Source organism: Protopterus annectens, chromosome 3.part0, assembly GCF_019279795.1.
Source record: "Protopterus annectens isolate FY-2018-M chromosome 3.part0, PAN1.0, whole genome shotgun sequence".
NCBI lineage: Eukaryota > Metazoa > Chordata > Ceratodontiformes > Protopteridae > Protopterus > Protopterus annectens.
Genome location: NC_056731.1, coordinates 241,803,401 through 241,828,475, shown reverse-complemented (window position 1 = coordinate 241,828,475; position 25,075 = coordinate 241,803,401). Strand labels below are relative to the sequence as shown.

General features: G+C 39.1%; 1 protein-coding gene across 1 annotated transcript in view; it reads right to left on the bottom strand.

The window, feature by feature from the left end:
- The window catches only part of SNX13 (sorting nexin 13), a 1,298,295-nt gene that overhangs the window by 500,914 nt on the left and 772,306 nt on the right, over nucleotides 1-25,075 (bottom strand). The window contains 1 exon segment of the mRNA XM_044065560.1: nucleotides 3,323-3,481. Coding sequence (XP_043921495.1) covers nucleotides 3,323-3,481 — 159 coding nt within the window.

The following is a 25,075-nucleotide window of genomic DNA, read 5'->3' as shown; positions in this document are numbered from 1 at the left end:
CACATGGGGCCTCTGAAATTATGAGCCTAGGTTCCCCCTCGGTGACCAATTTGGATGCCTGCAATTCCCTCTTGAACGTGTCCTCGGCTTCTTTAATGACTTCTTCTGGGGTTCCTATCAAAGGAAGGAATGATTTTGGCTTGGACTCTGGGCCATCACCGGCCTCAAGAGGTACGGCTGAAATGGAGGGCACAGCAGTCGGTTCAGGCTTTGATTTCTTGGCCTTTTTGACTGGTGGCTCATCTGAGGAATCAGACATCAGATACATAGCTTTAACTAAGCATTTGAGTTGCTGGTCCCCAGCCTTTGAGAATCAGTAGCCTCTATGGCTACTGCCCTCAAGTTGAGAAGTCTGCCTATCTCAACTTTTTCTTTCTAATTTTACTCAGCTTCTCTTTCCAGGATAAGTCTATCACTTATGACTATTGCGTCTCAGATTCAGGCTCTTTACTATCAATCATTTCTTCCAGTAAAGTAACCCCTTCCACTAGGAGCTCAGTGCCATCTGACAGCTGTGATTGAAATCCAGAATTGGCACTTTCTGGCATTTTCCCTGATGCAGGCACATCACTATCCTCTAACAGAGGTGTTGGCATTGGTTGAGCCCCCCCCAATATACCTTCCCCATGTGACTCTCTGCCTGGCTGCATGTACAAGAGGTTCTCTATCTTCAAAGACATTACTTATTAGAACATCTGCTGGGGTATTATCACACACTGCTACCGACTTGTCTAACCACTTGCTTTTTCATACTGGCCAACAGCACCAGAAAATGTGCCCTTCCCATGGGCCAAAAGAAGTACACTCTCTGGGCAAGTGAAGCTTCTCTCTCATTCAACTGCAGGTGTAACAGTTATGTCTGATGCAATATCCCTCCTTAGCAATGATTTCTCCACTGTCTACTAGTATAGGGTTTACAGGCTCTTGTGGTAAGCTGAGAAGCGATAATTTCAAGACAATCCACCACTGCTCTGGGCTACTGCTTTTAGCTCCTTCGTATGTCCTTCGTTTCCCACCCTGCCTTTGCGTAACTTTGCACCATACATACCCGGATTGCTTACAGTGGAAACATTTAAACTCCAAGACTTTGGAATGCACTGGAATCAGCAGCTCCCAATTTGCTTGTGGAACCTTTATGTGAAGGCTTAAGAGTGAAGCCTATGAAACCTATAGTATCAGGGAAGGGATGGGTCAATTGAGCCCCTATCTATGTTGACAAACAGCTACATCAGATAACTGATGATGCTGAAACTGTGCTAAGTCATACTGGTCACTTTTTGATGAGACTATCAGAATGTGCTGAGCAGAACCATCACTATGAATACTTACTTGATACAATGGATGTTAGCTCATTGTTTACTGTTATTCCAACTGAAAAAGTCTTTGAGCTGGTTAGATGTTATTTAAGTAATAACTCTTCTTATACTCCTGAATGTATACATTTGATATGTTACTTCTTAGATCATTCTAACCAACAATGCATTTTTGTTTAATGACAAATATTATATTCAAAAGGTGGGTGTAGCAATGGGCACCATGTGTGCAAATACCTATGCTAACATGGTGATGGCCCAGTGGGAGTATGAGTTTGTCTTTAGTGAGAGAACTATCTATCGTCAACTGCTGACGCACTATGCTCTGTTCGTGGATGACTTTTTTTTTGGTCTGGGCAGGCACAATGGAAACTTTACAGGAGTTTGTGCAGTACCTACATGGTACCACTGACTTTCTGAGATTTACTTATAAGTGCTCTGATGTAGGCATAGACTTTCTGGATGTGTACATAAAAAGGGTGGGTGATGGGATAAATACCACTATCTATAAGAAGGCATGTAAGAAGAACAACATGCACAGAGTATGCACCCTAAGCACCTGTTAAGGAATGTAATGAAGGGTCATTTTTTAGACATGCGAGGTTATACAACAAAGATAGTGATATGTAGTCTTCTTATGATACATTAGCGAATGAATTTTGCCAGAGGGGGTTATAGTGACATAGGGTCCATCAAATACAGAATGAGGTAATGCCTCTAGAAATACACAGACACCTAGTAATATTGGGAATGATACAGTGAGGTTATCCTTGAATTACTCAAATAATGTTCACAATATTTGTGGCATTATTAAAAAACACTGGAACATACTTATGATGGACCCTAAACTCAAAGAGACGATAGGGTGTGAACCAAAATTCACATATAAGAATTATAAAACAATGAAGAGAATTGGTCTGCTATACACCACTTTTAAGAGACACTGAGTCTGGACTGACTCAAAGGGACTTTCAGGTGTGTTGGCTACATCAATGAATGTGATTATTTTCTGCATCCGTTAAGAAAAAGCTGTGCTTGCATGCAGATAGTTTATAACAGACACCCACCCACTCTTATAAATTAAAGGCAAAATATGACCAACAACATATTTAAATGAAATTATGGTCCACTGACACTAAAATGCTCTTTGCTGAGCAGGAAACTCTGGGTTTATAGTAGAACTGTGGGCTCCAGATATAATTACTACAAGCCCTCAATACTGGAAATACATTGTATTTTATTACTAGTTTCTAGTTCTCTAAACAGGCAGTACAGACCATATCTAGTATCTTGTAAACATATAGAGGATACAAAAAGCATAATATTCTTAAGTGTCTCATTTTCTCTTTTTGTCAACTTAAATGGATGGAAGTCTAAAATTGAGAGCTGTCAGCCAGATCCATGGCATAGAGGGATAAAGCCCCAATTATGGCACAGTGATCCTGGGTTTGAGTAGTGTCTTGAACATTTATAGGAGTTGTATGGGATAGGAAGGGAGTGAGCAGCCACCACCAACTCACCCATCGGCGGGAGAGAAGCGACTGATTATCTCCTTGGATGTTATACCCATGTAGCATTGGCCTAGGGGACATGTGCTGCCACTATGCAGAAACAGGTACCACAGGACCTAGCATGCAAAGACATGCACATGTTTGCAACAGCATGCAGTAGAGCAATCTACAGATCAGTAAGCTGGCCCACTCCCTACAACCATACTTCTCACTGCTGGAGAAACAAATGAGCTGACTGGGTTCCACGACTGGAAAGGATAGGCTGGAGGACTCCTGCCTTGCCCTCAAACTCCTGACCCTCAACCCCAAAGGACGAAGGAGTCAACTGGGTACATGAAGGAAAAAAAAATTAGTGCTGTCAAGACTACAAGGAGAAACACTAACAAATTACTGAAAACCAAAACAAAAACAGAAAACTTGCATCCAAAATATTCTTTCAACAGGAGTGTTTATTTTCAGCAACTAAATTTATATCATATCCACACTAATCAGTATTACCTTAAATGATTGTTTCAAGTCTTGCCCTATTCGCTCAGATATTTTGCCCATATTATCAGACACTTTTGTCATTCCCTCTGTCAGGCTATCTGGAAAGGCTTTGACTGCATTAGAAACATTTCTCATGGAGTTCCTCAAGGGGTTTACAAAACTGTCCATCTACAAAAGACAAAACACAATTAAAAAGCAAGAAAATCAACTTAAATCAAGCAACAGCATGTAAACATATATACAGCTAAGTAAGCACACTTACTACTGCTACAGCTGCTAGAGTTAAGATTCTGGTTTTAATGAGGAATTATGCTGCCAGATAGATGACTGACCATCCAAGTCCAACATACACAGCTTTTAGATATCCCTACTCCAGGAAGTCCACTCTATATCCTGACCATCAATAACACATATGGTTTAATGGAGAGAGTTAATTGTGCCACTGTCAGTTCTTTTTTTGTGAACTTTTTGGGAAGGTAGATTCTCCAACAAGTGTGTTGCAATGGCCCTTCCAGTAAGTCAGGCTAGCGGAAAAGTGGAGGATATTCTCCGTAATATAAAATACTCTTCTGTTATCTGGCATAATTTAAGTTGTAACAATTTTATAGGCTGGAAGGAGGATGCTTATAATGAATTAGCTATTTTACTTCGACAAATATTGTTATGGTATGTGTATTAACAGAATGTATTGTGCTCACCATAAGAATCACTGCTGCAGTATGATTCATTATATATGGGAGTATACACTAAAGCAGTACTCAAGCTGACCAGCCATCCAAGGACTGCCATAACTAAAGATGCCCAAATTGTAGAACCTAGAAAAAGGTGCACGGTGGAGGGCCATATAGACACTTTGTGAATAAACACTCCTGGGAAAAAGATGACTTCCGAACCGCTGACCTCGCACAGTAAGTTCTTTTTGCTGTTGCACCAACCTTCCATGGCAGTTATGGCAAATTATAAACATGTATGCATGTATGTAAACTGGTTTGCCTTGCCTACTTGGCTTGAAGTGACAAAGTTGAATCAATCTTCCTAAAAATCACTGGCCCTACACAATCGTATGACTGTATACATATCTGCTGACCTCACCAGATCCAAACATAGTGAAAGTTTTAAAACATGAAGGGAACAAGTCTAAGATGACTTCCCTGCTTAGTTTACCAGAAGCAAATCGGGGTCAAGCAGGAATGGAAATCAAACTAGAAGTAGACAAAATCAGACAGCAACTGAATGTGCCAAAAAACAAAATGAAAAATATAAGAGGAAGAATACAAGAAGGATCAGAACAAAAGACAAGAAATATTCCATTGAACAGGTTGGAGAAACAGGCAAATGCAGGTTCTGTAGAACTGGAAAGAGACGCATCTTGTAGCTGGGTGTGATAGGGTCCCTATTAAGTCAGCGAACACACTAAATTGCGAACGCTACTTAATCGAACCTACTTACCCGAAATGGAAAAATCTGGAAAGCATGGAACAATGATTTTTTTCCCCTACGGAAAAAAAAAACACTGGGCTGTTTTTGGGACTTTGCCATTTTCTCCAATGTGGTGCGATCTCAGAGTTGGTATATTTAAGTAGGGGGGAGGCACAGCCCCCTACTTTATTTTGTGTTTTTTTTTGTTTTTTAATGGATCAGCAATTTCTTTCCTTGGGAAAAAAAATCGCTGATCTGTTTGTTCGGCATTTTGTTTTTTCGGTGTTAGTGGGTCGATTATATAGCGTTCGCAATTTAGTGCCTTTTCTTATATAATATAGACCTGTGTGATACAATTCTGCCATTAGTGTAAGGCATAATATGGCAAGACTGACGCATTGGGGATTGTGCAAACATTCAAATACTGAAGCAGCTGAGAAGCATTGGAAACATTAGCCACAAAGCATTATAGAGAAAGATGAAGTTTATATTACATGGGATCACTCATTACCAACAGTTAAAAAAAAAAAAAAAAAAAAAAAAACAGATGCGAGAAAACTAGGTATACTTGTTCATGAAAAGACAAAATTTGTATTGATCACTGAAATTGCTATACCCAGTGATTAGTGTCTTACACAGAGTGAGACACAAAGTCATAAAATACCACAATTTACAGACAGAAACAATGGCAATGTGAAAGTAGGATACCCAGAGAGCTCCAATAGTAGTAGGAGTACAAAAAGAATTTACACTTCAGATTTAGATATGCTACTGACGCATCCAACTCCATATGAATTGCAGGAGTCATCAATTCTGGCACATTGTGAGTGCTGCAAAGAGCACTTGTGGCTAAAATCAAAGAGTGAAACAATACTGATTTCAGAAACTTTAATCATACTTTGAATTGGGGAACTCCGCGCCCGTCATAACATTAGAAACCCAAAAAACTTTGAGAAATTAAAATGGCAGAACTATAACTATAAACATCCAGAAGGTGAAGAAGCTTCCTCTTGTTCTGAGGTATGGATAAGCAAAATGGGAACTAAATGGCTTCACTAGGAGCCACTTCTGATGTGCTTTTGTCATAAATGTGGATCTGGTCCTGAGGGCCACCCTGCTTTTGTGGAAGGCACTTTGTACATCAAAAGCTGGCAGCCCTGAAATTCTGCTGGCTGAGGTAATGATTACCAAAAGTAACAGTATTCCATGAAAGAACTTTAAAGGTACAGAAGCTGTCAGCTTGAAAGGAACTACGGTCAATTCTTTCACTATAAAATTCAGATCCTATGGTGGAAGTGTCGCATTAAATTTCAACAGCTTAGAAACACTACTAAAACAGCCAGTACCTAGGACAAAAAACAATACTTCTGCCACCTCCAGAATAAACACCAGAACAACCCAAAGTAGTTCTGGGCAGGATTTAACAACCTCCTTCACCCAGGTAAAACTACTACCCCAACCCCTGAGAAACTTATTGGGAAAGATCTGGAAGAAATAGCCAACACCTTTAACTCCTTCTTCACCGAGACTATCCAATCACTAGCCAGCCAACTAACCTCCACTGCCTCACCTGTCACTCAACCTCATGATGCTGCCCCTACCTCCTTTAACTTAAAGCCAGTCTCTTCCTCCTATATTCGTACCCTCTTAAAAAAACTCAAACCGACCACCCTAGCGGCTGATCACCTCCCAGCGGAATACTTACAAATTGCATCCGATATTATCGCCTATCCCATATCAATCCTGATCAATAGAACTATAACTGAAGCTAGCATTCCCTCTATTTGGAAGATTTCTTATATCATCCCTCTTCACAAAGGAGGTACCTCCACTGAAACATCCAACTACAGACCAATAGCAATACTGTCCCCAATAGCGAAAATTATGGAAAGATGTGTTCACAAACAACTCCTTCACTACCTAACCCTTAATCGTCTCTTGTCTAACTCCCAGCATGGCTTTCGCCCCCACCACAGTACAACTACTGCCCTCCTTTCCTTTGTTGACTCCATTAATAACAACCGTAACAACAAACTAATATCCTCCGCCCTCTTTCTAGACCTATCGAAAGCGTTCAATACGGTCAATCACCAGCTTCTACTTAACACCCTGGAAAGCCTACATCTGAACAACCCAGCACTAAGCTGGTTTAAGGCTTACCTCACTGGTAGGCAACAAGCTGTCCTGTGGCAAAACAGACTATCAGACCTGCTCCCCAATACCATCGGTGTTCCTCAGGGCTCTATACTTGGTCCTCTTCTGTTTTCCATCTTCATAAACGACCTTCACTCAGTCATCCCTAAATCCACCTGCATTCAATATGCTGACAACTCCACCCTGATCTGCTCAGATGTCTCCCTCTCGAAACTCCAAACAACTACTCAACTCTGTTTTACTTTAGTAGAAAAATGGTTCACCGACTTGAAACTCATACTCAATCCAACAAAAACCAAACTACTACTATTTTTCCCCAACGTCTTCACACCCCTAGGAAAAGAACTCCCAAATACTAACAATATGACCTTCCATGTTAAATCCATCAATGGGACCATCACAGTCCCTGTCACCAGTACCAAACTACTAGGTGTTACTATTGACCATAAGCTTAAATTTGACATACACATTACCCAAACCGTTAAATCTGTAAACAAGAAACATGGATCCATGTACAGAATAAAAAACTTTTTAACCCCTACTGCCAAATTAACTATTGCCCGCACCCATCTCCTCTCCACCCTCCTGTATGCCTCCCCAGTTCTTTCTTTCCTCAATAAACGTGAACTTAACACACTCTCTGTTGCCTATAACCACATTGCTAGATTCATAACAGGTTCCCCTTATCGCACCCACCATTGCCTTAACCTAAAGAAACTTGGCTGGTTGGAACTGCCCAATCTTCTCAAACTTAACCAACTCACTGAAGCCTTTAAAATAATCAACCAACCGGAGAGAACTCCCTCACTGTGCAGTATTCTGACCCCCTACTCCAACCTTAACTGCCTTCGATCATCAAATAGCGTCCAGATCCTAACCATTAAATCTAAGAACTCGGGTGGTGATGCCCTCTACGCCAACTCCATTGGAACGCCTTGGAATTCCCTGCCAAACTACCTAAGACTCATGACCTCGCATAATCAGTTCAAAAATAACCTCAAAGAATATCTTAAATCACAATGGCTATGCCCATGTTCGGAACCTGACTAACTTATATATCTCATAACAACCTAGTCCCACACCACCTTAATCTTATTCCCTTTCTCAGATTATTAAAATCTCTTGACCTCACAAAGTAACCTGATAATTCTTGATCTAGTCTATCTTCACTTAGTATATGCCATATAACTAGTATGTATAACCTGCTGTTTTTCTATTATGTTTATATAAAATCTATGTTATTCCTATTTTTTATCTATGTAAATTTAACATGTATTCTCATTATGTAACATGTATTCTCAACATGTATTCTCATTATGTTGGAGCTTTTCTCCCCGGGCCTCTACTGAAAAAGGATATGTATCCAGCTAGACTAGCCCGGTCAACAAATGTAAAATAAAATAAAATAAATAAATAAACAAATAAGTGATGGTTTTCTGGTTGGTCATAAACGCAAGATGCCTTTCAGAAGTTGCTTTACTTACGGTACAGTTGTCAAAAGCATATTCAAAGGTAAATAACCAGAGATGGTAGAAAGAAGCATTTTAATTGATATGGAAGAGAGACCGTTCTTAAACAAGTTGAAAGACAGGATTTCTGCTGAACTGTGGCTCTGCTAGGTCAGATGCCCTTGAACTTGCAAAAGCTTGAGAATCTAGGTCAGTTTTTCCAGGTAAGGTTTCCTAATAGTTGGTTTACTGGCTCCTCTCAGGATTTACAGGACCTCTAGTAGAGAAGAAATCCAATGCGGAATTTGGTCTCTTCCAGTATGCAAGATGGCAGTGAATAACATTTGGGTCTATATATGATCCTTGATTACACAACAGAATACAGCATGATAAGGAAACGGATCTTGGGCTCTCTGTTGCTTAGTTCACTGATGTAGGAGAATCAAGACTGTAATGGCAGAGGAAAGACAAAAAAATATCTCTGGCACTGTCTAGGTTGCCTTATGTAATAATTGGATTAAATTGGATACAGATAGGTATACAGTAGTCAAATATTTGCAGCATTTACACACTGAACGCATGCACAATGGTAGGGCCTAAATCAAGTTACTCAAACTGTGGAAAGATAGTTATTTCAGCTGAGTACAATCAGATGTATATAAAATAATAATGTACAAAGATACTGTTGAAAATCCACAATATAAACATAAAACAGCTAGCAGTTTGTAGAGATTTGGTTTATGGTCAATTAGACAGTTTCTAAGGCAGGTACATTTGTACAGTTAGTAACTCCTGGGTATGCAGTGGGGGGATTGGAAGCATGGCCGGCCTTAGGCATAGGCGAACTAGGCGACTGCCTAGGGTGCCGTACAGGCCAGCCTTCTAAAGGGCGCATTGTGCATTTATTTACTTATATTCTTTAAGTTTGCGCTCTTCTTGGCGCTGAAACCAGAGGGTGGAGGGGGCGAGGCTAGCACCCTCCCACTTTCAGCTAAAAAAAACCGTTTAGTTTGCAGTGTAAGAATCTTCTCTTTTAAAGCGAAACCTGCGTGCGTCACATGCAAACGTCATACAAAAGCAATCTGCAGTTCCGCGCGGAATTTAAGCCAGCAGTTCAAAAGTAGAGTTGTTGTCTGTGTCTCCACATGTGGCCATTTGGGTTATAAAGACGGTAAGTGTATGTGCGTTTATGTGTAATTTAAACTGTTTATTTCTGTTTGAGAATGTGTGTGGGTATGTACGTATGTGTATGGAATTTAAATTTGTTGTTCTGTTTGTATGAGATATAAAGTGTGTGTGTTACTGTGTGAGAGTAGGTGTGTGTGTGTATGGAATTTAAACTAGCTGTTCGTTCCTTTGAGAGTCTTTGTTGCTGTGCAAGAGAGTAGGTGCGTGTGTGTTGCTTTGTGAGAGAGTCGCTGTATGTGTGTGCTGCTGTAACAGAGAAGGTAGGTGTGTGCATAATTTAATCTAGTAGCATGTATGAGAGCAGAATTGGAGTGTGTGGAATTTAAAGTAGTCGTTAGTTACTGTATGAAAGAGAAGGTGTGTGTTGAACTGGCTTCTAATCCAGTCCAGGACCGCTTCTTTTTTTCATCTGTAGCTTGCCTGAATTTGTTCTGAGGCATGAATTTTAGTTCAGAACTTCAGTAGTTAAGGGAAAATGACAGATAAAGTTTGATGACTGGAATAAAACGTACAGCCTAAAAAAATGATCAGCAGCTCCAAAAGAGTAGAGCGGAAGGTTTTCTTAGTGGGATAGCAAAAGCCGATAATTTTTCAGTAGACTGTTACAATACAGAAAGGCAGTGGAGGACTCAACAAGTTTAATCCTGTAGATGGTGTTGTAAGATTCGTTGGGTACACTAGAAGAGTGTCTTCATGAGGGAAGTGTTTTCAAACTGAGTACTTGTCTATGTAGTATTTCTTCACGTATTTTTTGGGTTTACATCAGGTGAAAGTTAAACGAATGTGTTTGGGAATATAAAACTAGCAAAGAGGTTAAAGTAGCTGTTGGTAATAATTAGAAATAGTGTGTAGAGTAGATGTTTTTCTCTGTAGTTTCATATTTTAGGCTGTTCAGTATTCACTGTGTAACTGCTGTAACCACTTGCAAGCTTCTCAGTATACCATTCAACTGTCCCTGATTTTTACTCTAATTTTAGCTCTTTTCCTCTTAATCCTTTTCAAAAATGGTGAGTTTTACAGACCATATGCTACACTTAAAATTGCAGATTTCATTTACTTGATAAATTAATTCACATGTGAATTTGATCTGAAGATGCCTCAGATTAATTGTACTATGTATTAAAGATGCAGCATGCCCCTGACTATTTCTGGAATTGTTCCTGGTAATTTTGTGGAAAGTTCTCAGTATGATGCAGATGTACGTTTACAGTTTCCTGTGCTGCTGTAACAGTAGTGCATGTAGCTGTAAAGCAGAAGCTGATTGTAAAATGGATGCTTAGAATTTCAATACTAAACCTTAACTCTATTGCTTTTGTTAAATACTTGAAACTTTAGACTGTCATTGTAGGGCTTAGTTTTTTAGCACTGTAAGCAGCCAGTCAGTTGCATTTATATCACAAACAGTTTTTCTATGAAGCTGTTTCTTTACTAAAATGAATCATTTTCTATAGTGTTTATAATTACTGTACTAAATAATTCTTTAGTACATCTCCAATTAATATAGTTTATGCCACTAATCTCTTAACTATCATGTAGGACTGCTTTTGGTATTGCAATGTGGAGTTTTAAATATGCAGTATTTTCATAGCTCTCAACCTTCCATCTCTAAAATGAGGAACACTAGCCCTCATAATGTGGAACACATGGGCAAAATGTGGAACACATACTAATGGCTTACTAACAACTTCAACTAGGAAGGTCATAGGATGTTTAAAATATGCTGGTTTTACTTATAAAGTAGATATTTTAACAAATTAATATGATTCATTTCTATTTACAATGGATTTCACTAAAAAAATCCTAACACTGAATGTGTGACAGTCTTTCAATGTGGAACATTTGAGGAACTGGGTGGAACATGAACTTTTTAAGACCCCAAATGAGGTACGTTCCTCATAATGAGGTACACTTGAGAGGTATGAGTATTTTTAATGTGATTTGTGACACTTAGCAGAGGTGTATCCATGTCATTCATGGCTTGGTCTGAAGCAACAGTATGTGTATGTAATAATAGCGTAGTTGGTGTGACATAAGCCATGAGCTGCAGAAGGCCGTGTTAAAAGTAATCTGATATAGTAAGTTGTAGTAATATATGTGTGTCTGTATGTATCTTGGAGACTGTTTTATGTTGATCAGCTTCAGCTGAGTTGAGACTGTAGTCTTTTTATATTTCTGTTGCCAGTTTATTTTTGTTTGAGAACGAGTAAGTCACTTAGTTCTTAGTTGCTCATAAACATGTCCATCAATGGGGCACATTCTTTTTTATCAACACTGTCATCTGATAATGAACCATTATATATGGTAGGCATGAGAAACCACTCATGAAAAGTGGTCAGATACTGGCAAATGAATGTCTTATTTTTATGAAGGAAGAGTCCTCCATAAATACATATTGTCCTCTAAGAGTTTACTGTTGTGCCAGGAAAAGGGGGAAGCTTGTCTGTTTCTCATAATTTTTGGTTTTCTGGCAAATCAGGGAGTACTGAAGTCACTAAATAGCAATGCAAGCAAAACTATCCCTATTTTTTTGGCCATTGTATCCACATTATTTTAGGCTCTGTCCAAGATTTTTTGCACTAAGAGGTTGAGAGGTATACATACCTCTCAACTGTCCAGATTTTTGCCTTATATTTTTGGCCTAATCCTCATAAAAGTTATGGTTTTCTGGCAAATCACTGAGGATTGAAATAAGTAAATGCCAAACATTTGAGTTTCAGCCCTCATTTCCTTCAGAAAATGAATGCTAAGACAAATGCTGTTATTCTAGCAACTTTCTATGTCTAAGAACAATATTTATAATCTGTCCCTGTTTGGGTGGCCTTTGACCCCCCCCGATATTTTAGGCTTCGTTCAGATTTCTTGTGCTAAGAGGTTGAGCGGTATGGAGGCATGGTATGTAATGTCCTAGTTGCGGATTTATTTGTTGCATTTTAAGAGGGTATAGGGGTTTTGCATTCCTTAGTGTGCCATCCTTTAAGATGCCTAGTTACTATGAACTTGTATGTTTCTACCATTTTTTCTTTAATGCAACGTAGGCAATTAATTCTTCAAGGGCAACAAGCACTAAATTTGTACATGGAACAGTGAAATGTAAAGTTCTTTGTCAGTAATAGCATCTTCATTAGTTACAAATCTCTCTAATGTAGAATTATTCAGATGATGTTTACTTCTACAGAGATTGTGCTTATTGACTGGTACTGTTTGAGGGGCCTTTTATGGTTAAAATTTTCTGAAATGGGCAGGTTTGTCATTATTGGGTCATACATTTTGTTTCATTACTTACTGAAAACATGTTCAAAACTACACATTTAACACACTGTAAGAAGTGTAAATGTTTTCAGTGTGCAACTATCTGTTTTTTTGTTTATCAAATGGCACACTGTGTTGTAAAATCTAAAAGCAGTGTTAATAGCATAATTGACTTTGGTGCAGAAGCCTGTGGATTCCACTCCCACACCATGTAGATGGAGTGCTGATATGCAGTGCCCATATTATTGTTGATTATTTGATGCATTATAAGGGGGGATAGGGGTTCTACACTCCTGAGTATGGCCTTTTGTATGAGATACCTAGTGATTGTGAACTTGTTAGTCACTTCCTATTGCAATATTACCAACTTAACAATTTTTTATTGTAATATAGGCAATTAATTTTTTCAAGGGCAGCAGGCACTGAATTTGTAGATAACATTGATATGTAAAGTTGTTTGCCAGTAGCAACCTCTTCATTAGTTACAGATTTCTTTAATGTGGAATTCAGATGATTTTACTTCTGCAGAAATTGTGCGTGTGGAGTAATATTGGTGGATTGTAATGACAGAAGTCTTGAGTGGCCTTTTATTGTTGAAATTTTTTGAAATGGGTAGTGTTTGGTTCATAAATTTTGTCTCGCTTAAAAGAATGTTTATACTACAAATTTAAAACATATTCTAACAAGTGGTGCTGTATTATACAAGGAATATAATTCAATACAATCAGGAAAGTGAATTAAAGAATAAATACATGTATCCATGTCCCTAAAAAAATGTGTGCAAGGAGTCTGTTTTGAAAACAGCCCAAAGGTAAACTTAATTCTCCAGCAACCAGATGCATTTCTATGAATGTGGGTTTTCATGCTGTTTCAATGAATGTGAGTTTTGCCATTTCAATGAATGAGAGTTTCAAGGGCAGACAAGTTTACTGCTCATGCTAAGTCTGTTTTCATTGTGAGACTGTATTGTTTGTTTAGCAAGTGGCTATCTGTGTTTGTGCTATTTGTAATCATTGGAGAAGCACATAATAGAACATATGCATGGGAAGAGTCCACAATGAAGGGAAACTTCCTGAATTTCAGCTTGTAGCCTAAATTTATGAGTTCCCTAACCCTGTTGTCTGTGGTCAGCTGAAACTAATAAGCAGTTACAGGAAGACACTGTCTTCCAAATGGTGGTGGGTGGGTAATGTGGAAGAAATGTAGTCATAACGGGGAGGCCTCTTAACTGAGTAAAGTGCAACTAGCCATACAGGATTGCCAAAACCAGCCCCAACCACACCTCCTCGTCCCTTCTCAAACATCTTTTTTTCAGTCTGAAATGCTCAGTGTAAGACTACAACAGCAACCACTGCTTGGCAGGAAAATTTATTAAAGTTTAGTAAAGGAGACTAAAAAGGTTCCTTAACTGTTTGTATCACTTCATTCTGCTCTTTTGCTTTATTTTAAATACTCCCTGGAATGGAGGATTCAGCAACTGCTCTTTGCTATTATCAGACAGGAAATGCTGATTGATAACTGTGCCTAAGGCAGCTGCCCTAGTGTCAATAAGGCAGCTGCCCTAGTGTCAACCTCAGAGGTATCACAAACACATTTAACTAACTGCTGACTTCTATGCTGTTTTACTGTTTTATGGGACGATATGACACCTCCTCATATATGTCCTTCACCTGTTTTTCACTGTCCCATTGCTTCAGAAGCATATGCAATTAACAGTCAAATACAATGAATCCACAGGACAACACAAGTTTTTAAAAAAAAACTCTCTGAATACATCCAGAGTTTGATGCCCTCTATTTCTGGACAAATCATCACTAAGTGCAGCTAGCTCTGACCTCCTGGATGCAGGCAAGACTTCTGTATGCTCTCTTGGAATCCCAGTCTATGTAGGATGTCCCTTACCCAAGTGAGAGATTCCTGACTCTTTGAAAAAATCTGCAAAGATAAATAAATGAGTTATCTAAATAAAGAAAAATGTGACTATTATGTAGTCTGTGTTAGGCTATCTCAATCTCAGGAGCTAGACATTATCTACTGGGTATTTATAAAATGGATATCACAGCAGCTAGACACTTTGAGAAAACCCAATGGACAAACCAAAGGTAATGCAGAGAATTGATAATGTGATTCAGAAACAGAAAACTTAAGAGATGTCTGAAATGTGGATATGAAGGACTGTGATGGTATGTGTCTTAACTCTTAAGGTTAACAGAGACTTCAAACTGGGAATAAGGGGTAACATGTTGTGAAGTGACATTTTGAGTGTGAGCACTATCATGAAACATCACAGACAAAATATCCAAAACTGATCTCCAAGAATCTTTCATTTTGGTCTGGCAGGAGAGAAGGAATCCCCCCCCCCTCCAAAGGGTAAACAGACTTCCACTGCCATCTGTAATCTTGATGGATTACTTTCAAAACCAATCTGTCTGTCTATCTGTTGGCAAACACAGAAATGGAGGTTCATATATTATGGAAAGAGTAAGGGACTGCCAGTGCTGGAAAGTGGAGAGATGTCCTGCAAATTGCCACTTGGACTTATTAGACTGTCCTTTGCTCTGACAAGTTCTGGTTTTCTTTTCTGTACTTCCCTGCCACTACTTTTTAAATATTTGTTTACTAGCAGCTTGCTGGGTTTGTTTATTTTACTTTTTAAAGAAGGTTGTAGAGGGAGAACGTCATAACTCTTGGCAAACTTGTAGAAGGAAGGCTGAAAAAAAATCTAAGAGAACGTTTGAATCAGATTACCTCTCTCAGCACACTTAAGGATCTCTGTAGCAGTAGGTCCAGAAACTAGCTCTCTATCCAAGGAAAAATTCAAAACTTCATTTCTGACATCCTAAGGGGAGTTTTGAAAATGCAACCAAGCAAAACCTCCTTATAACAGTCCCTATAGCAGCAGCATTGCAGCAGCCCTAGATGTGCTACCAGCAAAATCACATGCGTATTTCAATCAGTGAGTAGTCACTCGAGACAGACAAGCAACCAAACTGCATGAAGATTTCTCCTTGGAACAGGAAGCAGATGCCAAAACCTTTCTCATATTCCCGAAGGAAGCAAGCTTAAGTTTCAAAAGATGAGCTTGACAGATGAGAATTGTAAAAACAAGTGCAGCAGAAGAATACACTTTTCCTGCTCAAATTTATCAAAAGCCTTCCCATTCTTGTCAGAAAGAGAGGGATTAGTATTAATTAAAATTTAGCAGAAGCATGGTTTGCTAAAGCAATAGCTGCAGGGTCTACATCTGAGATGATTACATAAAAACTTAAAAGACTGAGGAACTTTACACATCCTGTTTTCGTGAGGGCAACAGGCTGTGGTTGAGAATAGCTGACCACAGTCATAATGATCAAGTTATAAAGTCATTAGTCTGACGTTACAGGACTAGTGTATATGCAGGAAATAAGGAGGAATGCGGCTCATGTTTGGGTGAAACAGTTAAAAATGTACAACTCTTGACGGTGATTGATTTTACAAAATGTACCTGATTTTCTCTCATATTTTTCATCTATTCATCATGACATTTGTGGCTTTCTGGTAAATCACTAAATAATGACAAATACTTCAGTTTCAGTCCTTCAGTCCTAATACCCTTCAGAAAATGCATGCTACTGCAAAAACTGTTAATCTAATAACTTACTAAGTACACAAGAGAAATAGTTAAAATTGGTCCCTAATTACTGGGCCTTTGTCCCCCATTACTACTTTTTGGCTTTTCCCTTATTACTGCAATAAGAGGTATTATTTTTATCACAGTCAGATGATTTGTGCACAGCGTGGCTACAACAGCTGGGTGGGGAGTGGGTAAAGGTACCTGACCCTATAGTCATTTGCTCAATTTAAACGGTCAGGCCTACTGTAAATTTGTGCTAAAGAGCTGAAATACTTGGGCTTTTATTTTGTATGAAACAATTTTGAAAAACATTGTTTCAACAGTTATTTGTCTTACCACAATCAGATGTCTAATGTGTACAGTCAACAAGGGTGCTATAATCGCTGGGCATAGGGACTGCAAAACTCACTGGGTCATGATCAGGTTAAACCATCCCTAGCCTGGCTTTGCAGGATTAGCATGCATTTGTGTAAAGCAAGATGGAATACTTTACTGTCACTATTTTTAACGCAACAGCAGATGAGATGTACACAAGTGGCCGAAAGGATTGGTTATGGAAAATGATGGATTATAATGACTCAGTCCGAGGGGTATTTTGTGGTTGAAAGGTTAATAAATTTTGATTCAATACATGCTAAATGAATGTTCACGTTAATACATTTAAAACACATAACTGCATCTTGCTTTATTAAACAATAAATATAATTTAAAACAATCAGGTAGGTATATATTTAAAAGAATATGTACAGTTACGCATGATCCAAAATGAGTGTGTGCCCCCACAGAGTTTGAAGTCTGCCAGGAACTAAGGTACACAATTCGCCAGTTGACATACAGATTAAGTCACTCTCGTTTTGACCTTCAGAACTAGCTTCAACAGGATCTGCTAAACCCCTCCTGGCTAAATTGGTAGGAAACATCTAAATTCCAATAAGACAAAAGTCATCCTTTTTCACATACGTTCGTGCTATCAAATGACCCCCCCATCCTTAAACAGTTTGGTCTTAATGACAACCAAACTGAAACCACCTCCTTTAAATACTTGGACAAATGGCTGGCCCAGGTATTAAACTTCAAAATTTATACTGAGAAAACACAATGGAAAATTAACCAACTACTCCTCCTGGCTCACAAGATCTCTTTTTACCTTTCCCAACTAGCAACAGTGATAATGCGCAAAGGAATCTTTTTGCACAAATACAATATGTACAACCTACGACTGCAATTTTTACCAAAAACATCACCACACTCCAAGCAATCTCTAGTAAAATATGTTGCTTTATTACTAACTTCTCAAGCATAGATACTACTACCACTCACTCACAAATGTGGGTAACAGTTAAACAGGCATCCTTCTGCTAGGCTAATTCCTATTCAAGCTGCTACATCATGACACTTTTCCCTTGCAACAAAATTCACCATCTTCATCTCCCCCATTAACCTTAAAGCACAGTCACAGTCTGCTCTTATTATGCAGACCTCAAGATCTACACTGTACTTTAGTAACCAGAGCTTTTTCATACTTACACCCAAAGTCTGGAAATCCCTATCAAACTTCAAACACCTCATTAACTTCCCTGACTTCAGACTCAAAGTTAAATGATACCTAAGCAAACAAAGCCAATGCAAATATTTTTCATTAAACTATATTACCTAAAAAAACAACACTGTACTGAAATACTGACTTCTATTTTACTGACATATAACGTCTATAGTCTGCATTAACCATCTGGAGACCTATCCAAACTGTAGAGGCATACTATACTTAAAACATGTTCTGTCTAACTGTAATTATTATTTATAAATCATTTGTTCAGCAATCTAGATACTTAGTGTTGTCAACCTATTTTTACTTCTTTCACTTTCTTTGTACTCTTTAATTATATTACAGACAATGCATTTATATAACGCTGCTGTTTAATTATCTCTTAGGCTGGGCCTGAAATTGGTCAGATTTGATCAGTGCCCTACTCGGGTAAACACAATAAATAAAATATAGCAACACAAATAAAAGCAGTGATGACAGTGAACAGGGGCACTACGATTTTACCACTTCACAGAAAGATGAGGTCTAGCAAAGTCTAGCTGAGCAGAATCTTAAGCCACCTCTGAAAAATGTAGGAGATAATGAAGCATACAGGTCATCTTAGAAATGAAAAGGAGAAAGTCCAATCCCTTATTAACTATCCTCTGGGCAAAGGCTTATGTACTTGCTACTTGACAGCATTTCCAGGCTTTTAACAGGACTTCAGAAAACTCATCTTATCTAACATACTTTTATTACTCATGTATAAAACAAAGGATTTCTGGACTGCATAAATCAAAATACACTGTTGTGAACTGTCAGAAGAATTGGCCAGTATGAACACTTTCAGCATGTAGAGCAACCGAATCACAGAAATATACAAATGCTCAAGAACAAGTTCTCCAAATCAATATAGAATCCCAAAGTACAGCTAAACAAAAATCACTTCAACAAATTGTTTCCGTAACTATCACTCAGAAAACATCCATTACTACTCTTACCTGTAGTGGCGTAATAATCTAATACTGTGCTATTTTGTGATCAATTTCCTCACAAATTCCTTGGAACTAGCTTTTAAGCCCTAACGTGCAACACATCACTTCTTCACCTTACCTGGGGGTATTTTCAATAACTCTGTATGTGTTAGCACCTCCTTGTAACATTCTGATATATGGCTGAGGCTCTGTATCTTTGTGCACAGTTTTGTACACAGTGAACAGCACTCAGCCCATTATGTTGTAGGATGCCTTAATTTACATGGCTTGCACTGGTACACAACTATGTTAGGGCATTTAGGAGTCTTGCAAGGCAATGGAAATTCTTCAGTGACCAACCCCTATGCATTATAGGTGACATTTATGAATTTCACCCATTACTATCAAACACCCTTCTTGGCAAGAAACTTTCCTTTCCACCCCCCACCCCCCCCAAAAAAATGTAATATAAAAATAGTTGTAGGATATACTCTAGCATGTCCACACATTACCTTTTAAAACCTAGCCTAGTTTAAATGTCCAGATAACCTACTTTTAATTAAAGGGGCATGATGTGGTACCAAATCAAGTCAAGTGCCAGGTGCCTACATGAAGGAATATGAAGAGATGGACCATTCTGAGAAAGAAATTTCTCAGTGAAATGCATATTCATCTAATTTAGAAGAGCTGGCAGAATGCTATACAGTATTGTTATGTTTTAAGAAAAATAACCAGTAATTCATTATCAAAACTAACTACAGAAGACCACAAAATCTGCACCTGAGTCTGCGATGGTCTTGACACTGACTGAGCACTCTTTGTGGTCTGACTTAATGTCAACTATGAAGAAGTCAAGAATGCAGCTTTAGCTGTTCAATTAACTTATATTGATGTATCTCATTCTTAATGAATGGAATCATAGGAATCATCTGCTCTAAGGAATGTCACTACAGCTCATACAGACTTTTCAGATAACAACGGAACTTTGAGAAAGGCAGTTCTGCTTGTGGAGTCATCAGAGTGGAAAAGGCCTTAGAAATGCTCTGTCAAGTATGGCAGCTGAGAGATGTACACGTAGAGATCTATCAACCTAATGTGCAGGATGGTACTAAGTCGACTTGGCTTTTGGAAGGTTTATGGAAATGCCTGGGTTCTGTACACAGCTGGAAGTATAACTATGAACTGCTTCAAGCTCTTTCCAGAAATTCACCTGAATAGATCGGGTCTATATTATATATTCAAAACCTCAAAATTTCTAACCTCATATATGCGACAACATATGAGCGAACTTGAAACCTCGAATACAAAATAAAAAAGTAAAATTACCTTAACGCTCTGAGCAGGGGGCAAACCTCCCTGCACCCCCCACACCCACTACTTAAATATACCAACTCTAAAAGAACGCACTTCAGTTCAGAAAGGGGAAATTTTCCCATTCTGCGCGTACGGAGCCATTGCCTTTCACCTTCAAACTTTTCAAAGTTCGATCTTATGGTGTTGACCATATGACATTCAAACTTTGAAATGTTCGGCAATTTAATAGGGACCCGAATAGATGGTTTTGAAGGAGGAGGTGATGTGTAACCTCAATGGCATCCTGATAATGAGGTTGCTTGCTATAGCCTAACTCCACTAATGGTGGCTGATGCAACTACGAGGATCACCAATGGGGCCATACCCCTACAAGTGGCAAAGTATCCAATACGGGATTACCAAACCCATGATGTCTCTCAGTCCCAGGTGACATGTGCCTTGCAAGCCTCTGATTGCACAGGAGCAATTAACCAACATATAGAGCCCTGGATGGGCAGGCCAGCATAAGCCCTTCATTCCCATCCATCCCTGCTTTGTTCTTCCTCAGCCTGAGCCACTATTCATATTGGATCCGTCTAGATCATAGTCAGGGCTTTATCCCTTTAGGCAACACTGCAGGGTTGCTTAATACATTACCACCTTATTTAGTACAAGATCTCTGAATATCAATGGAATATAGTCTATTTCTAAACAAGACAAAAATTTCAGCAACATAAAGATAAAAAATAAACTTTCTGTTTATAACATACATGTAAAAGAGAAAAATGTAACTTGTATAAACTGAAACAGACTGGCTACAAGATCAATAGCAAACAATTTTACAATTAATAATTAGGTGTTTTAATATGCAAATAGATTGTTATCCACATATTTGATCTGGCAAAAATGTTTCAAAGGATGCCCTTCCTAATATAACCCACCCCATTTATCTGGACTTGGGACCGGCACAAAGAAATACGCTTGCCTGCGCATCCCCCAGTGATGTAGAAGGAGATGAGGTGTCTGATAAACCGAGATGCTGCCAGCCCAGATAGCTGGAATTTTGTAAATAATTCTATGTCATTTGTTAATAGTAATATGATTTGTATGCTTGCCTTAAAAATGTAAGAAAACGATATGTTCTGTACTGAGCTTCAAGATTGTAACCACAGTGCACCCTGCTGGAAAAGAGCAGAAATGTGTATAAACTGTGTGTCAATGCAAATGCATGGTTTCATAGTAGAAATTGGGACAAAGTGTTAACTTGAAAAACTCTAAGAAAATAAGTTGATAAGTACAGAGTTTTACGATGTGTTATAAAGTTAGTTTATCTCAGCTAAGAGACAGGATGTCTAGGCTAGGGGCTTCTTTCTATTGCCTGGAAACAGAGGTAATTACAGGTTTCCAAGGTAATTGTTTTACAACATCCAGTTTCAGCCAAGCTTCTAAGAGAGAGGGGTCCGCTTTTAAAATATAAGTATTTTTAACAGAGATCTCTTAAATTTTAAGTTCCTGCTAGTCTGGGTAACTTAGGCAGAGGTGACAAGAATGATGTAATCTGAGATGATTCAGTAGTAATGCATATTCTTAATTTAAGAACTATCTCAGAGAAAGTGAGTGCATTTTGTATTTTGTTGTGGATCTGACCACATCACCAGCATTTGTCTGGCTCTGTACGCAAGTTATTTAGGTACAGTGATTTCTCTTAGAGATAGATAGGAATACAGTAAGATTAGTCTAGCTGTTTTATATATTTATGTGAAACTGTCCTACTCTATTGTCACTGTGCTGAGTTAATGAATATTGTGTCTTGTGCTTTTATTATTTATTATTATATATATATATATTTAAACCTTTTAATTGCGGCTGGTTTGCTTACAGATATCTATGCTCTTAAAGGACTTGCATGTATTTGGTAACACTGCACAGGCCACTCTGGAATAGCATTAGTTTGGTCACACTTACCATGTGGATAATAGTAACATTACACAGCAAGATTGAGCACCCTTTGATAAGGGCCTTTATAGCAGCTGATAAGTAGTGGTTGTTGGCAGTGATAACTACTGTATAGTCTGGGCAGAAGGGGGCATAGCTAGTGAACCTGTGCCAGCCTTCCCCAGGAAAATCTGTGTTTGCATATAATTCAAATCTCAAAGTGTGTGTGTGTGTGTGTGTGTGTGTGTGTGTGTGTGTGTGTGTGTGTGTGTGTGTGTGTGTGTGTCTCTGTCAGCTACTTGGGCAAGAACATGAAGCACAGGTTGGACAGACAGGGTGCTGGAGATTTTGGCTTGACCACTCAGCTGAGATCTTAACCCTATAGCTGTGCCACTGGAGAGTCTTACTGTGGATCGGGAGACAGAGAGAGAGAAACCAGCCCCAGACAGACTGTGATCTCTGTGTGCTCTTAAGGGAAACTGTACTTTACTGAATGTGTACCTATCATCCTCCCAATGTGCTCATCCCTCACAGGTGTTAGTGATGACAATTGAGGCTCCTTGATTACTGGACCAGTGCATGGGCATCACACAGTGTACAGGAGTATAAGAAGATGAGCCGTATGGTGAAGACAGAGGTGGCTAAGGATAAGGCATATGGCAAGTTGTATGAAAGGTTGGACACTAAAGAGGGAGATAAGGACCTGTATTAATTGGCTTGACAGAGGGACTGAGCTGGGAAAGATGTGCAACAGTTTAGGGTGATAAAGAATAATGAGGGAAATGTACTCATAAGTGAGGAGTGTGTGTTGAGCAGATGAAGAGAGTACTTTGAGGGCCTGATGAATGAAGAGAATGAGAGAGAAAGGTTGGATGATGGGGGGATAGTGAATCACAAGTGCAACAGATTAGCAAGGAGGAACTAAGGACAGCTATGAAGAGGATGAAGAATGGAGAGGCTGTTGGTCCAGATGACATACCTGTGGATGCATGGAGGTATTTATGAGAGATGGCATTGGGGTTTTTAACCAGTTTAATGAAATCTTGGAAAGTGAGAGGATGCCTGAGGAGTAGAGAAATGTACTGGTACCAATTTTTAAGAATACGGGTGATGTGCAGAGCTGCAGTAACTGCAGAGGGATAAAACTGATCGGCCACAACATGACGTTATGGGAAAGAGTAGTGGAAGCTAGGTTAAGAAGGGAGGTGGTGGCAGCAGTATGGTTTCATGCCAGGAAAGAGCACTGCAGATGCAATGTTTGCCCTGAGTGTGTTGATGGAGAAGTATAGAGAAGGTCAGGAGGAGTTGCATTGTGTCTTTGTAGTCTCAGAGAAAGCATATGACAGGGTGCCTAGAGAGGAGTTGTAGTACTGTATGAGGAAGTCAGAAGTGGCAGAGAAATAGGTAACAATGGTACAGGATATGTACGAGGGCAGTGTGACAGTGGTGAGGTCTGCAGTAGGAATGACAGATGCATTCAAGGTGGAGATGGGATTACATCAAGGATCAGCTCTGAGCCCTTTCTTATTTGCAATGGTGGTGGATAGATTGATAGAAGAAATCAGACAGGACTCCCCATGGACTATGATGTTTGTAGATACATTGTGATTTGTAGTGAGAGTAGGGAACAGGTTGAGGAGATCCTGGAGAGGTGGAGAAATGCTCTAGAGAGGAGAGGAAAGGAATGAAGGTCAGCAAGACTACAGAATACATGTGCGTGCGAATGACAGGGAGGACAGAGGAATGGTGAGGATGCAGGGAGTAGAGATGGCGGAAGTGGATGAGTTTAAGTACTTGGAATCAACAGTTCAGGGTATTGATGGGTGTGGAAGAGAGGTGAAGAAGAGTGCAAGCAGGGTGGAGTGGATGGAGAAGAGTGTCAGGAGTGATTTGTGACAGATGGGTACCAGTAAGAGTGAAAGGGTCGGTCTATAAGAGGGCAGTGAGACCAGCTATGTTATATGGACTGGAGACAGTGGCACTGACAAAAAGACAGGAGTCAGAGCTGGAGGTGGCAGAGTCAAACATGTTACGATTTGCACTGGGTGTGACAAGGATGGATAGGATTAGAAATGAGTATATCAGAGGGTCAGCTCAGGTTGGACAGTTTGGAGACAAAGCCAGAGAGGCGAGATTGCGCTGGTTTGGACATGTGCTGATGAGGGATGCTGGGTATACTGGGAGAAGGATGCTAAGGATGGAGCTGCCAGGTAACAGGAAAAGAGGAAGGCCTAAGGTTTATGGATGTGATGAGAGAGGACATGCAGGTGGTTAGTGTGATCGAGCAAGATGCAGACAACAGAAAGAAATGAGAACAGATTATCCACTGTGCCAACTCCCAAAGGGAGCAGCTGAAAGAAAAAGAATATGTAAATAGATTTCTTTCACTCTGAAGAAGAGAATGACTTGCAACAGGGTGAGGAAGCATTGGCAACACATTCCTTGTGTGTGCCACTGTGTGTTTATAATAATTTTGAAGGAATCTAACTATAGTTTACAGGTGTTGAACTACACAGCAGATTTTCCTGCAGCTAACTGGATTGCTACTTTGTCCTCTGAGTTGAGCAGAGCAAGAAATGCTAATTTATTTTACTTATTTTTTTATTTAACATTTATTTACTGGGAAAGTCCAACTGGAATAGATCCCATTTTCAGTGGAGGCCTGGTGAGAAACGCTCCAGAGACAATTAACAAAAATTACACAGTGACAAAAATTTCACACATAAAAGACGATATTTGCACTGAAATATGCTGGCATCTTGTCTATCTACAGTAGTATTCAATACATAAGAGTAACAATTGATACTTTAAACAGAACTACAGAAGTACATACATTAATCAATAAATTACATTACAAAAGTATGCCATAGAGACATCAGATTACTGAGTTATTTTCACTAATGAACAAGTCTTAAAATGATACTGCATGACTGAAAGTGGAGGTGGGGGAGAAGTAAAATCCAC